At 42.6% G+C, this 11,793-nt stretch overlaps 3 protein-coding genes across 3 annotated transcripts; 2 read left to right on the top strand and 1 right to left on the bottom strand.

Annotated features, from left to right (window-relative positions):
* Positions 1–243: 243 nt before the first annotated feature.
* ttll9 (tubulin tyrosine ligase-like family, member 9) lies at positions 244–4,309 on the top strand. The gene is made up of 14 exons (XM_026154540.1): positions 244–441; positions 866–897; positions 965–1,060; positions 1,215–1,326; positions 1,423–1,608; positions 1,749–1,817; positions 1,900–1,990; positions 2,148–2,188; positions 2,274–2,361; positions 2,623–2,681; positions 2,802–2,998; positions 3,400–3,513; positions 3,723–3,847; positions 3,940–4,309. Exons 1-14 carry the CDS (start codon positions 427–429, stop codon positions 4,008–4,010), a joined length of 1,296 nt encoding a protein of 431 aa, XP_026010325.1. The 5' UTR covers positions 244–426; the 3' UTR covers positions 4,011–4,309.
* Positions 4,310–4,383: 74 nt separating this feature from the next.
* On the bottom strand, positions 4,384–8,268 carry fam217ba (family with sequence similarity 217 member Ba). Its single transcript, XM_026154539.1, has 4 exons — positions 7,730–8,268; positions 7,517–7,616; positions 7,306–7,370; positions 4,384–7,215 (listed from the first exon to the last, which is right to left on the bottom strand). Exons 1-4 carry the CDS (start codon positions 7,834–7,836, stop codon positions 5,781–5,783), a joined length of 1,707 nt encoding a protein of 568 aa, XP_026010324.1. The 5' UTR covers positions 7,837–8,268; the 3' UTR covers positions 4,384–5,780.
* Positions 8,269–8,396: 128 nt separating this feature from the next.
* Positions 8,397–10,894, top strand: ppp1r3da (protein phosphatase 1, regulatory subunit 3Da). Its single transcript, XM_026154541.1, has 2 exons — positions 8,397–8,720; positions 8,960–10,894. Exon 2 carries the CDS (start codon positions 8,988–8,990, stop codon positions 9,879–9,881), a length of 894 nt encoding a protein of 297 aa, XP_026010326.1. The 5' UTR covers positions 8,397–8,720; positions 8,960–8,987; the 3' UTR covers positions 9,882–10,894.
* The last annotated feature ends 899 nt before the right edge of the window (positions 10,895–11,793 follow it).

Here is an 11,793-nt window from a genome sequence, read left to right as displayed (position 1 = left end):
ATGATTACTGTTTCCATCATTCTTTAGAAGCTTTTGTATGCCTGTTATTTTTAATATGTTCTCCATATTATCGGGTTAACAAGCAGCTCATGAGACCCTGTCATAGATGCTGGTGCATGATTGTGATTTAAATGAGCTGGATGAAAACCTCACATTATTATAACGTTTGTGAGCGTTTTATGTCTCGTTACATGTCTCGCGCTTCTGCTTGAAAAATAAGTCTCCGTCTTCTACGGGAAGTACACTAGGACATTCTTCCGACAGTACGGGGCAAGGTTGCCATGGTAGCAGTTGTTAAACACTGTTGAACAGTAGCTAACTTTTGCTATTGTAGCCAGTACGCGTTACTTTCACGTGTTTTTAAAAATACTTTTGTAATAATAGTAATTTCGACAATTTCCTCTGTTTTTCGCGGTCAGGGCATCCATGTCAAAGTATAAGGTAAAAAGAAAGAAGCGACATTGTTCCCATAACAAAGATGTGGATGTGGCATTGCCTAGCTGCTAGAGTTATAACTTACTTACGGGATACACATGCTAATAATTTAATAATCAAAGCAGAAGAGTGCTGTTCAGCGTAGTATTCAGTTGTCTGAAAAACACACTCGTTGACCTTGGGTTATCCCAACTTTGTGGTGTTAAAACTGAAATAAAATAGTAACACATGAGAGCCACAAATTAGGAGGAAGTTGGGGTTAAGCAGCAATTTGCCAATTCTGAAAAATTGCTTATTGACAACATTTTTCAACATCTTACAACTTCACACTCAATTACCAATTAAGCTGGAAGTTGTCAAGTGTTTGTAAAGCTAACTTTTTTCACTCCTCACAGCCACTGAGTTCTTTTTGCTTCCTTTACCTTTACAGGCATATGGATACAAAGGCTCATATGAAGAGCGGTAAGTGTTGTTCGTAATTTGATTGTACATTTAAAAATACATGTACTGTGATGCAATGTTTCCTCAGGGAAGGAAGAAGCTGTGTGCGCTACAAATGTGGCCTGCCTTGTAACACCATACAGGATGTCTTGCACCAAAGACCAAACTGGATTGAAGTTAAAGAGTGAGTAGATTGATATTTTAGAAAGACTCTGTGGAATTATGTGCAGGATTGCATATATAGAAGGAAATCAGGAACATTCCCCAGAGAATGCTACACCAGGGATGGATGGCAGCGGTGTCTTTGATCCTGCAGCTTTCTTTTCTCCTCCTCACAGTGATGGTGAGTGGGACTTCAACTGGTGTGATGTGGGATGGCTGAGGGAGAATTTTGATCATACATACATGGAGGAGCACGTAAGGATAAACCACTTTCGCAACCATTATGAGGTGAGTTATCATCAGCCTGTGGTTTCATGTAACTGTTAAATGGACATTTTAGTGGTAAACAAGTCATTTCCTTTGTTTCTATGTTTTGCACTACAGCTGACTCGCAAAAATCTTATGGTGAAAAACCTCAAGAGATACCAGAAACAGCTTGAAAGGGAGGTTGGTCGCATAGAAGCATCCAACTGTGATTTTTTCCCTTGCACTTTTGCAATGCCCAGTGAGTATCATCTCTTTGTAGAGGAATTCAATCGAAGCCCTGGCAACACCTGGATCATGAAGCCGGTTAGTTAAAAAACAAGCAAAGAAAAAAACAAGTAACCAGGTGCAAAAACAACAAAAAAAAGTTTTTATGACCTCAGAAAGTAAAAATAAGTTATAACCATGCTGCTCCGATACCATGAAAATATATCTCTTTTGTCTAGGTTGGAAAATCTCAAGGCAAAGGCATTTTTCTGTTTCGAAAACTGAAAGACATCATAGAGTGGAAGAAGGTGGGGTTATGTAAAGAACTGGTTGTAAGTTAAACTGCTAAAAGGAGACATTTTGAGAGTCTGATTGATAATACTCACACAGGATGGTTCCCGCTCAGAGGAACAGAAGGACGGAGTTCAAGTGAAAAGCTATGTGGCACAGCGCTATATAGAGAACCCTTATTTAATCAATGGTAATGAGCATGCTAAAATAATACAATTTAATATAATTAATTTACAGTTTCATTTAACATACAATGAAAATTGACAATACTTTGTTTAGCAATGTTGACTGTTGTCGATGAGAAAATATCCTTGCTTCATTACCTTTTATGCTTTTTTCCCCAACAGGCAGAAAGTTTGATATGAGGGTCTATGTGCTGGTCACATCAGTATGTACTGATCCCTGTAGCTTGCATAGTTTTATATAAAATGAAAAATCTGCTGCATGTTAAAATCAGTTTGTCTCTCTTTCAGTATGTACCCCTGAAAGCCTGGCTGTATCGAGACGGCTTTGCGCGCTTCTCAGGCATTCGCTTTTCCCTCAGCAGTATTGATGACAAGTGTATCCCTTTTTCTACTATTGTTGTTGGGTTTTTTTTGCATTAAATTGAATGCTGATACATTTACTAATATACATTTAGCCCTGGGTTATCAGCATAATAAATTTAGGCTCTGTCTAATGAATTGTCATGTAAAAATAAATTTTAAATAGCTCAGTTTGGCCACATTTCCGAGACTGTCACATCCTAATTTTTTTTTTTTTTTTGCTTTTGTCCATGTTGAATCCCATCAGTAAAGTTTTCTCCTTAGCACCTATTTTCAGATATGCATCTCACCAATGTGTCTGTTCAAAAAACAGCACCTGACTATGATCACGAGAAGGTGTGTAATTCAGGAACCTCAAAGAAAAAGAGCTCATGTTACTTTTATGTTCTGAAACATGTCTGTTTTAAACAGCTTTTATCTCTTTATTGCTGCATTGTTTCATCCAATGATAAGCAGGGATGCAAGTGGCAGATGCAACAGCTTCGAAGATACCTGACTGCAAAACACGGCAGAGAGATGGTAGAAACCCTGTTTAAAGAGATGGACAACATCTTTGTCCGCAGTCTGCAGAGTGTACAAAAGGTCATTATTAATGACAAACACTGCTTTGAGCTCTATGGTTATGACATACTACTGGATCAGAACCTCAAACCGTAAGTCTATAAACACATGCCAACACAGTGCACTATCATATTTACGTGTATTTCTAAACATACACTACTAAACCATGCATGTCTATGCTTAAGAATTTTTGGGTTTCTCAATGGCCTGAAATAACTTGTATTACATATTTATAAAATAAAACTGAAATAAATACCTAAGGTAGGAGAATTCACTAGAAATGCATGAATAACCACAAACGAAATGCTCAGCATATCTGATAAGCTGAGAGCTGGGCTGTGCTAAATTACAGCGCACGGATTAATTAAAGCACCTCTGTCCACTGCAAATACTAGCCATCCTTAATGAACTGTCTGCTGTACTCGTGGATTGGCCCACAGTGGCATGAAAGTAAATGTTTGCTGAACATAATCAACCCTTCATCTTTCCACAGGTGGTTAATTGAGGTGAATGCCTCTCCATCACACACGCCCAGCTGTCAGGAGGATTACGAGATGAAATGCAGACTGCTGGAAGACACTTTGAATGTTGTGGATATGGAGGGAAGGTAAAGACCTCATTCATATGTTTTTCCGTTTTGTCATTAGGGAGCAGAGTTCGAGGACTTCCCCTCCCTGCAGTCATTTTATATGGTCTGAGCCTGGATTATAGCACATTTAAAAGTTAAGAATGTGAGTGTGAAGAAGCACTTTTGAAAAGCTTACTTCCATTTCCTTTTTTTGCATACTGTGTTCTAATGGACTGTTTTCTCCTTAGGCTCACTGGGAAGGAGAAAAGAGTGGGTGGCTATGATCTCATGTGGAATGATGGTCCTGTCTACAGAGAGGATGCCAACCTACAAACATTTGGCAGCTCAGGTTTCACAGCCAACACACACCTAGGTAGCCTAAATGTGCTGCTCCTGGTTTTTTTTTTTCCTTTTCTTTTCGAGGCAACAGTAATTCCCATTCTAAGAACCTCTTCTTTGTTGCAGGGTGTGTAAACGACAGAGAGAAACAGCTCCGCCAGCTTCTAAAACCATTTCCATGCCAAAGGAAGGCATAATCAGATTGAGATTTTCTACTACAATGCTGCTACTCCAGTACTTAGTGTTAAAGATTGAATAATCAGGGTGGCATTGAGGGGTCTAATTAAGCGGCCAGCTATGGGGAAATACATCTCTAATGCTTTATACAGTTATCTGTGCAGATCTGATGCTTAAAATCTACTACAAACCATGTAACAACCCTACATTACATTCAACAAGAAATACACCAGTACAGAGGGTTTTTCTTTTGAATCCAATACTGTAATCAATGTGCTTGAATGGCAGCGTGTGTTTGCATGTTTGCATGCACAATGTCAATGACAAAAACACTTGTGAATCTGGCACCATTTCTTCAGGTGCTTCAAAGAATGACCAACAGACCAGTGCCGCTTGTGTGCAAAACATTTATTTCTATGCCTTACAAATACTCGCATTCAACATTGAGAAAATACTGTACATACCACAATCTTTCTGCGTGCATGTCGATGTAATGTACACATTTAGAACAACACTGCCACTCCAGGCCCCTTATCTATGGCTTTGATAGTTTACATAGATATTTAAGTTAAGAGGTGCAGTCAGAATAAGTAGCACATTTACAGTGGTGTCGTGTTTTCATGAATCAAGTGCACATAGTAATCACAAGAAACAGATAAAATACTCATGTAAACACAGTGTCCTACAGACATCAAGTATGGGATATGGAGGTGATATGTAGAACATTACAGCTTAGTAGCTATGATCCTCTGAACTTCCATTGAATCCTGGGAATGACACAAAGTTACATTCAGCTCTTTTTCTTTGCGTTTTTGTTTTTGTGCGTGACAGTGTAAACAGCAATGATGATGGGGGGAAAAAAGAAGAAGAAGAAGAAGAAGAAGAAGAAAGTACAAGTCAACCACAGCACTTCTGATAAATATAACTATGGCATATAAAATTTGGAAAAATATGCATTTACATTCGTAGCAAACATTACACCGTCTTCAATGATAGAAAGAGCTCAGCTCTATGCAAAATACAGTATATTATCATAACTACAATTCAAGCTGTTCAAACATGAAAAGCCCTTGTAACCAAAAATTTAAAACCATATCACAAATATATCTGGAACAGACCACATTACTGCAGTACCCCACCACTTACTTTGCCTCCTTTTCACCTAAACTTGCTTTAACTTAAAATGTGTCTTAAAACATGGAGGCACCAAAGGAACAATAAAAAGCAACATTGAGGAAAAAAAAATAAGAACATTGAAAACAAATACATTCCAACATTCAAAAATTGCACTGAAACAGCTATGGTCGTATTTGATGGTTGAAACATAGTGACCTCTGTTTATCTTCACTGTGAATTACTTATGCTGAAAACTGGCCAGCGGGACAGTAAATGCTTATTTTAACATTAGAGGATTACTGAGCAATGACTGTGCAGTGCAATAGTTTTACTTATTTATTTATTGTACACAAAAGCTTTACTTTTTTGAATAATAGCAGTGTTCAGGCTCATAGTGAGCCATATAACTATAACTGTACATTCGGAATTAAATGCAGCGTATATAGTTCTGCTCTATTTAAATGTCGAGTTATCTTTGCTGTTTATTTTCTGTATTCTAGCTGCACGATTGCTGATGGTTTCGACCTTTAAAGGCTGTACACCACTTACTGATTTAGCTGTACAACAGTTAGAACATGTTAGTATTACACAGTTTACACAGAAAGCAAGCATAGATTCAAGCTCCTGTACCGAGTAACCTCTAAGGAAAGCACTATATTGCAAGTCTACAGGGGTTACTTTGCGACAAAGTGCACATTTTTCATTTTGCCGCACTGCTTACTACTGACTGGGGCTTTGGGGAGAGAGGACAGGTCTTTAGCAGCTCTTTTCATGGCTGTTTTAGAGGCCTGGCCTACTGCCTCTGTCTTCTGCCAGTCCCTCTCCTCTTTCTTGGATGTCATGGTCTCTCTCTTACTTGCAGCAAAAGCACGTTTCTCTGCACCGGTTGCTTTCATGCCACCAGCCTCCTTTTTAACATCTGTCTCAGAGTTAGCTCTGACACGGCTTTTCCTCGCCTGACCTCTGCTGTTTGGGTTAGTGCCAGATTCCTGGGGTAGCTTACGGGCATTGCCTGCAGCCTGCATTTGCCTGTGGTGACTCTTTCCAGCTGAGGGGCTAACTGGGGTGTGAGCCCCTCCCACACTTCCACCTTGCCCTCCTGGGCTCCTACCTTCTGTGGAGGGAGCTCGGGTCTCACTGCTGCTCCTTTTTGTCGGTGCACTGGGTCTGGCTCTGCGCTCAAGCAGTGGGCTGAGTCGTGAGTGGCGCTGGTAGACATAAGCAGAGCAGCTTCCATTGCACAATGGGTAGCGAATGTGACAGTGAGGACAGACTGGAAGGCGGGAGACTTGGTGCTGGGTTGAGGCAGGTGATGGGGGGTTGTTGACAGGTGCAAATGGGAATGCTCGCTGGGTGTGCCGCAGCCCTTTTGGGGAGTTGAGTCGGGATGGTGGAGCTGTGTGAGGCCTAGGTTGATGAGCTGTAGTAGCAGAGGAGAAGCCCTGTGGCCTTGGGCGGCTCCCAGGCAGACGGCTGCTCTCTGCTTGCACCGTTTGAATCTGGAGCCACTCCAGCTGGAGGAGCTTCTCCAGGTACTTCTCTAAGGACCCTACTGGCTTAGGCCGGGGGGCACCACGACCCTCTGTATGCAGAAACACTGCCAGCTGTCTCAGACTCCAACTGTTAAAGGGAGGAGGAAGAAAGTCTGGGTAACTGTAGCTGGGTTTCTCATTCTCATCTTCATCACCCACTGCCCCATGGGGTCCCGGAAAGTCTGGGGGAAAGTCGCTAGAGTTGATGATCTCTGCCCGGAGGTTGAGATGGGGAGGGGTACAGGGAGTGCATGGGGAGGGCAGAACTGGAAGCCTCTCAGAGTCCGACAGATCACTTGCACTGTCTGTGTCATCATCTTTGTGGTTGTAGTGCTGCTGGAGTGCCTCGGGGGTGGGAGCTGGGGAGTGCATCAGGGGCTGAGCCGGCACTTGCCGTACTCCTGATATCGGAGAGAGAGGCAGCGAGAGGGCTCGCCGATTTTTTCCCATCCCCCCACGGTTTTGCTGGAGCTCGCTGGTGCATTGGGACACACGTTGATTTTCTCGCTTTTCCTCCTTCCTGTGTGCATAAGATTGCTTGCGGAGCTGAGGTCTCAAATCCCCTTCTTCTTCGGGGCTGTAAGGAGACAGACGGGGAAAAGCTGTTGGGGATTTAGGGATTTACAAAGTAATCGCAAAGCATGCACACCCCCAACTCCACTCTTACCTGGACACTTTGCTTGTATTGCGTGTAGTGCAAGGCTTAACTCTGGCACCTTTTGATTGTGCACCCTGTAAAACAATCTCTCATTACTTCTGCTTTTTGTACACAGGTAGGAACTCATGAGGCAACACTATCTTGCTATCAAATAATAAAAATAATAATGACGTTGTATACATTTACATCCCTTTAATTTATCAGGCTATCATTTACATACTCTGTGCACTGTTGTCACCGTGTCCTTATCTTGACCTGGTCCTGGGAGACCATTTTTCATTTGGCCCACAGATTTCTTCGTCTTGTTACCCTTCTTTGAACTGCAAAAACACAACACGGGTTTGTTAGGATCGCCTTCGCGTCAAGGATACAAATAAAACGAAAAAAAAGAAAAAAAAAACGTGCAATACCCGTCAGCGTAAACGAGGCCTACCTGGTTACTGTCCCGCTATTTTCGGTATTTTTCACCCGAATCTTCTCTTTGGAAACGACGCGTTTCAGTGTCGTGGATGCTGTGCGCTCCTGCATGATGGGCCCCATGTTGCAGCACAGTGGGGGATGATTGTTGCTTTCGAGTCCGACGCAGTTAGATCACACGGTAGCTAAAGAACCCAACCGACATCTCGGATCACATATTCCAGTCTGATAATTAGGCTAAAAACACCCATTTTCTCAAAAATGCTGCAGTGCATCGTGCGTAGATGTCAAGCGTCCCCTGTATCCGCAGGTTGAAACGCGTCCTCCTAATCTCCGTCGTATGGCCCCGCTGCTCGATCGCAGATCAGCTTTTATTTGAATCGCTTGCTGACAGCTGGCGCGTCTCCTTCCCCGATGTCGTCCTCATCACCATTACAAATGCGAGACGGTGACACGGCGCAAACGCTTTGTTTGGCTCGCCGTCCCAGTCAGATAGGTTTGTTTACCTGCTGCTGACTGGCTCGCCTGTTCGTGTCGAAGCGAGCGTCAGCGGTGCATCATGGGAGTTGCAGTTAAAAGCGCGCTGGCTTCATTTTAAAGCGTTTGCTGAAGCCCCTTTTTTGCAGAGTCTTGCTTGCAGTCGATAAGCAAATGGAGTGCACAAGATGGGATCCGATGAGGACCGTGTCCCAGAGAAGGAGTTAAACAGCGTGAACTCGCACCCGCTTCATTTAAAGTACTCAATCACCCATGCGACGTCATTCTGGTCCGTGTGTAGTTTCCTGTTAACTGCGAGCACGTCAGCTGATCTGTATATACCTCACGTTGAATGCATGTATGGGATGTTGGAGAGCGATGAAGGCAGTTAGCAGTTACAAATCAGGCTACGCGGTTGCAACCAATAACAGGCACTACACGCAGCACTGATAATACTACTCTACATGGAGGATCGAGATTGGGCTGCTTCCTACAGCTTATACGTGACTGACTCTTCGCATCTTCACATGGTGAGGTGATGTCAACGTCTGATTGCAGCAAGTGATGTTAAAGGCAGTTTCAGGAATACTGCAGTCATTTAGAGAGGCAGAAAAAGACCGTATGCATGCATGCGGGCACGTACTCCCCGAGTACACGCCCACTCTCTACTGTTTAAACGTCAAAGTTGCTCTGTTGAAAGTTGCTTCATGGCTTGTTGCATTTAGTAAGCTGACGCTGAAGCTTATGCTTTTACTTCCCAACTTTACAGGTGAACTGAACCCCTGCTCTCACCACACATGGATAAAGGGTGGTTTATTGGACTTGAGAGGATTCCTCCAGCACAGTCTGAACAGAGGAGGTCATGTGTTACTATTAACCTGACTGAAATGCTCCGGGCTGACAAGCCTAATGTGCAGAAGAAGCCAGTTCCAATCCGTCCCCCGAGCCCCAGAGTTTCGTTCCCAAAACAACAGTTTCACCGCAGTCTCTCCTGTGAACCTACGCCTAAACCCATCATCCGTCAGCGGTCGCACTCGCTGCCTTCTGCCACTGACAAGAAGAAGCAGTGCAGAAGTGTTGGCGTACGGTTTGTTGACTCTTTGGGACTGGACCTGGAAGACGTCAAGATTTTTAAATCGGGAGAGGATCCACTTGTGCCCCATCATGTTACCTTTAGACTGTTGATGAGTGCAGAGATGGCAGATGGAAGGCATATGGAGATTTCTTTGCCATACCTGAAGCCAGCATTTGCCCAGCAACCTGGAGACCATCCAGGATTCCTGCATCGTCTCCATGAGCAGAAAGTTTGTCTTGAAAGAGTCTTGTGTTTTGAGTTGGGGGTCATCGGAATCACCCAAGTCCTCAATTTGGACTTTGAGAAAGATGTGACGGCTCGTTATTCTTTTACAGGATGGAAGAGTTGTGCAGAAGCTAAGGCCTCTTGGGTGTCCAGCATCACTAAGAACTGTGAGGGCAGAATGGGCCAAATCAGCTGCGATACATTTCGTTTTCATCTGCCTGTACCTCCATTCCTGCAACCAGAAGCAGTGTTAGAGTTTGCCATTCAGTACAAAGTCTGTGGTGCTGAGTACTGGGACAACAACGATGGAAAGAATTATAAATTAATTTGCAAGAACTACAAGCTCGCTGTGCCCAAAGAATGCGAGGATAGCATGGTGCACTTCACTTAGTTAGTATGCACACAAAAGGGAGAAGAGTTTGAGCATTAGAACACTTAATGATTACATGTAGCAATATCTATACAAAAAACACTCGGTAAACACATCCGTCAAGGCCGTTTGGGGTCATTTTTGCAATTTTTAACCAATCTGCATAAAAAATACGTTTTTGAGCGTGCTATAGCTTGCCATAAAATCCTTTGGGATTTGTCTTTTTGGGGGGTATTTTATGTGTAATGTTAATGGCAATAAGATAAAATGCACTGATGGAGGCATAACCACACGCAGGAAACTGTTGATGCTCTTAGTAGTGCTGGCATAATAGCAGTTTGAATAAAACACACACACACACAAGTGCACTTACACCTGGTGCCAGCTTTACTGCCACTTGTATTTTTGTTTGTAAAAATTGCACTGAATTGTTATATTTTCCTAATAAACGTTGCACTTCAGTGTGGGAACATCCCATACAAAATTTTTGGGTTAAAATGAAATTAATGGACTTCACAGTCCAGGCTTTCTACCAGCTGGATGTTGGTCTTCTGGACCAGTTTGCTGAGTTTTTAGGATCTGTATTTGGAAGTCAAATGTTGTCAAAACATGCCATAGATACAGTGTACATGTTTCTCATGTGCTAAGCCATACTCTTGAAATGCAGGAGTCCTGCATCTCAAATGGGCTTGAAGATGCCTTTCTAAAAAAAAGCTGTTATGTATATTCCTAATTACAGAATACTCGAACAAACATATTTTGTAAATATTTCAGCTATAAGAGAATAAATGACTTTACTCTCAAGGGAAATGTAATGTTTTATATTTGCAAAAGTGGCAGATTCTAAGTAGCAGTAGGCCTACCACACTGTGAAAATACCCACTACCAGCTAAAATCCTGTATTCTAAATCTTACTTAGGTGTGAATATGCAAGTATTATCGCGGGAAACATGCTTCCTGATTGTGTTTTCCTTTTATATGTGTTGTTGTTGTTGAATTGCTGTTGCCCTGATACCTGTGTGTATTGCATTTCACTGCTGTAATGTTGGCAGCACGGTGGTTAGCACTGTTGCCGCACAGCAAGAAGGTCCTGAGTTCAATTCCACCATCAGGCCGGGGTCTTTCTGTGTGGAGTTTGCATGTTCTCCCCGTGTTTGCGTGGGTTCTCTCCGGGTACTCCGGCTTCCTCCCACCGTCCAAAGACATGCAGCTTGTGGGGATAAGTTAATTGATTAATCTAAATTGTCACTAGGTGTGAATGGTTGTCTGTCCCTATGTGTTGGCCCTGCGACAGACTGGCGACCTGTCCAGGGTGTACCCCGCCTTTCGCCCTATGACAGCTGGGATAGGCTCCAGCGCCCCCCCGCGACCCTGAAAAGGATAAGCGGAAGCGAATGGATGGATGCTGTAATGTTGAAAATGGGGCTAAGTTTAATTGCTGCTGTGTAGTTTATTGCAGAACAATGGGTTCTATAGGAAGATGTTAGTAGGGTTCCCCAAAAATTGATTCTGTTCATCTAGACGTAGCGTTTTCAGTTAGTAGTGTTGTTGTCTTGTCAGAAAAACAACCATGTTTTTAGCTTTGTAAGTTTTTTTTTCTTTTTTAAAGGTGTTTAAATACACTATGAGGACAAAAGTATTGGGTCGCATGTCTCACTCTTTGAATTCATGTGTATAAAACCAAGCATCTATAGCCATGTGTTCAAGCTTAGCAAACATTTGTAAAATAATTGGTAGGTTTGAAGAGCTCAATTTGAATTTGAGCGTTGTATTGTAATAGAATGCCACATTTTTAAAGAGTCATTTCCTGGAAATTTTTCCCACCTAGATATTCCAACATTAACCGTAAGAGGTATTTTTGAAAAGTGGAAGTATTTAGAAACCACAGCCACCCACGAAGTGGCAGACCATATAAAGTTACACACCGGGGTTG

The sequence above is a fragment of the Astatotilapia calliptera genome, chromosome 20, assembly GCF_900246225.1.
Source record: "Astatotilapia calliptera chromosome 20, fAstCal1.2, whole genome shotgun sequence".
Classification (NCBI taxonomy): Eukaryota; Metazoa; Chordata; class Actinopteri; order Cichliformes; family Cichlidae; genus Astatotilapia; species Astatotilapia calliptera.
Note: the sequence above shows the minus strand (reverse complement) of the source record. Positions and strands in the feature narration are given on the sequence as shown.

Excerpts from the sequence above, each read along its gene's own strand:
- ttll9 (XM_026154540.1), top strand. Across the intron at positions 898-964 it reads AAAGGCTCATATGAAGAGCG|GGAAGGAAGAAGCTGTGTGC; the intron begins GTAAGTGTTGTT and ends ATGTTTCCTCAG. Across the intron at positions 2,999-3,399 it reads CTGGATCAGAACCTCAAACC|GTGGTTAATTGAGGTGAATG; the intron begins GTAAGTCTATAA and ends ATCTTTCCACAG.
- fam217ba (XM_026154539.1), bottom strand. The coding sequence starts at position 7,836 with ATGGGGCCCATCATGCAGGAGCGCACAGCATCCACGACACTGAAACGC. Across the intron at positions 7,371-7,516 it reads CGGTGACAACAGTGCACAGA|GGTGCACAATCAAAAGGTGC; the intron begins GTATGTAAATGA and ends ATTGTTTTACAG. Across the intron at positions 7,216-7,305 it reads AATACAAGCAAAGTGTCCAG|CCCCGAAGAAGAAGGGGATT; the intron begins GTAAGAGTGGAG and ends GTCTCCTTACAG.
- ppp1r3da (XM_026154541.1), top strand. The coding sequence starts at position 8,988 with ATGGATAAAGGGTGGTTTATTGGACTTGAGAGGATTCCTCCAGCACAG.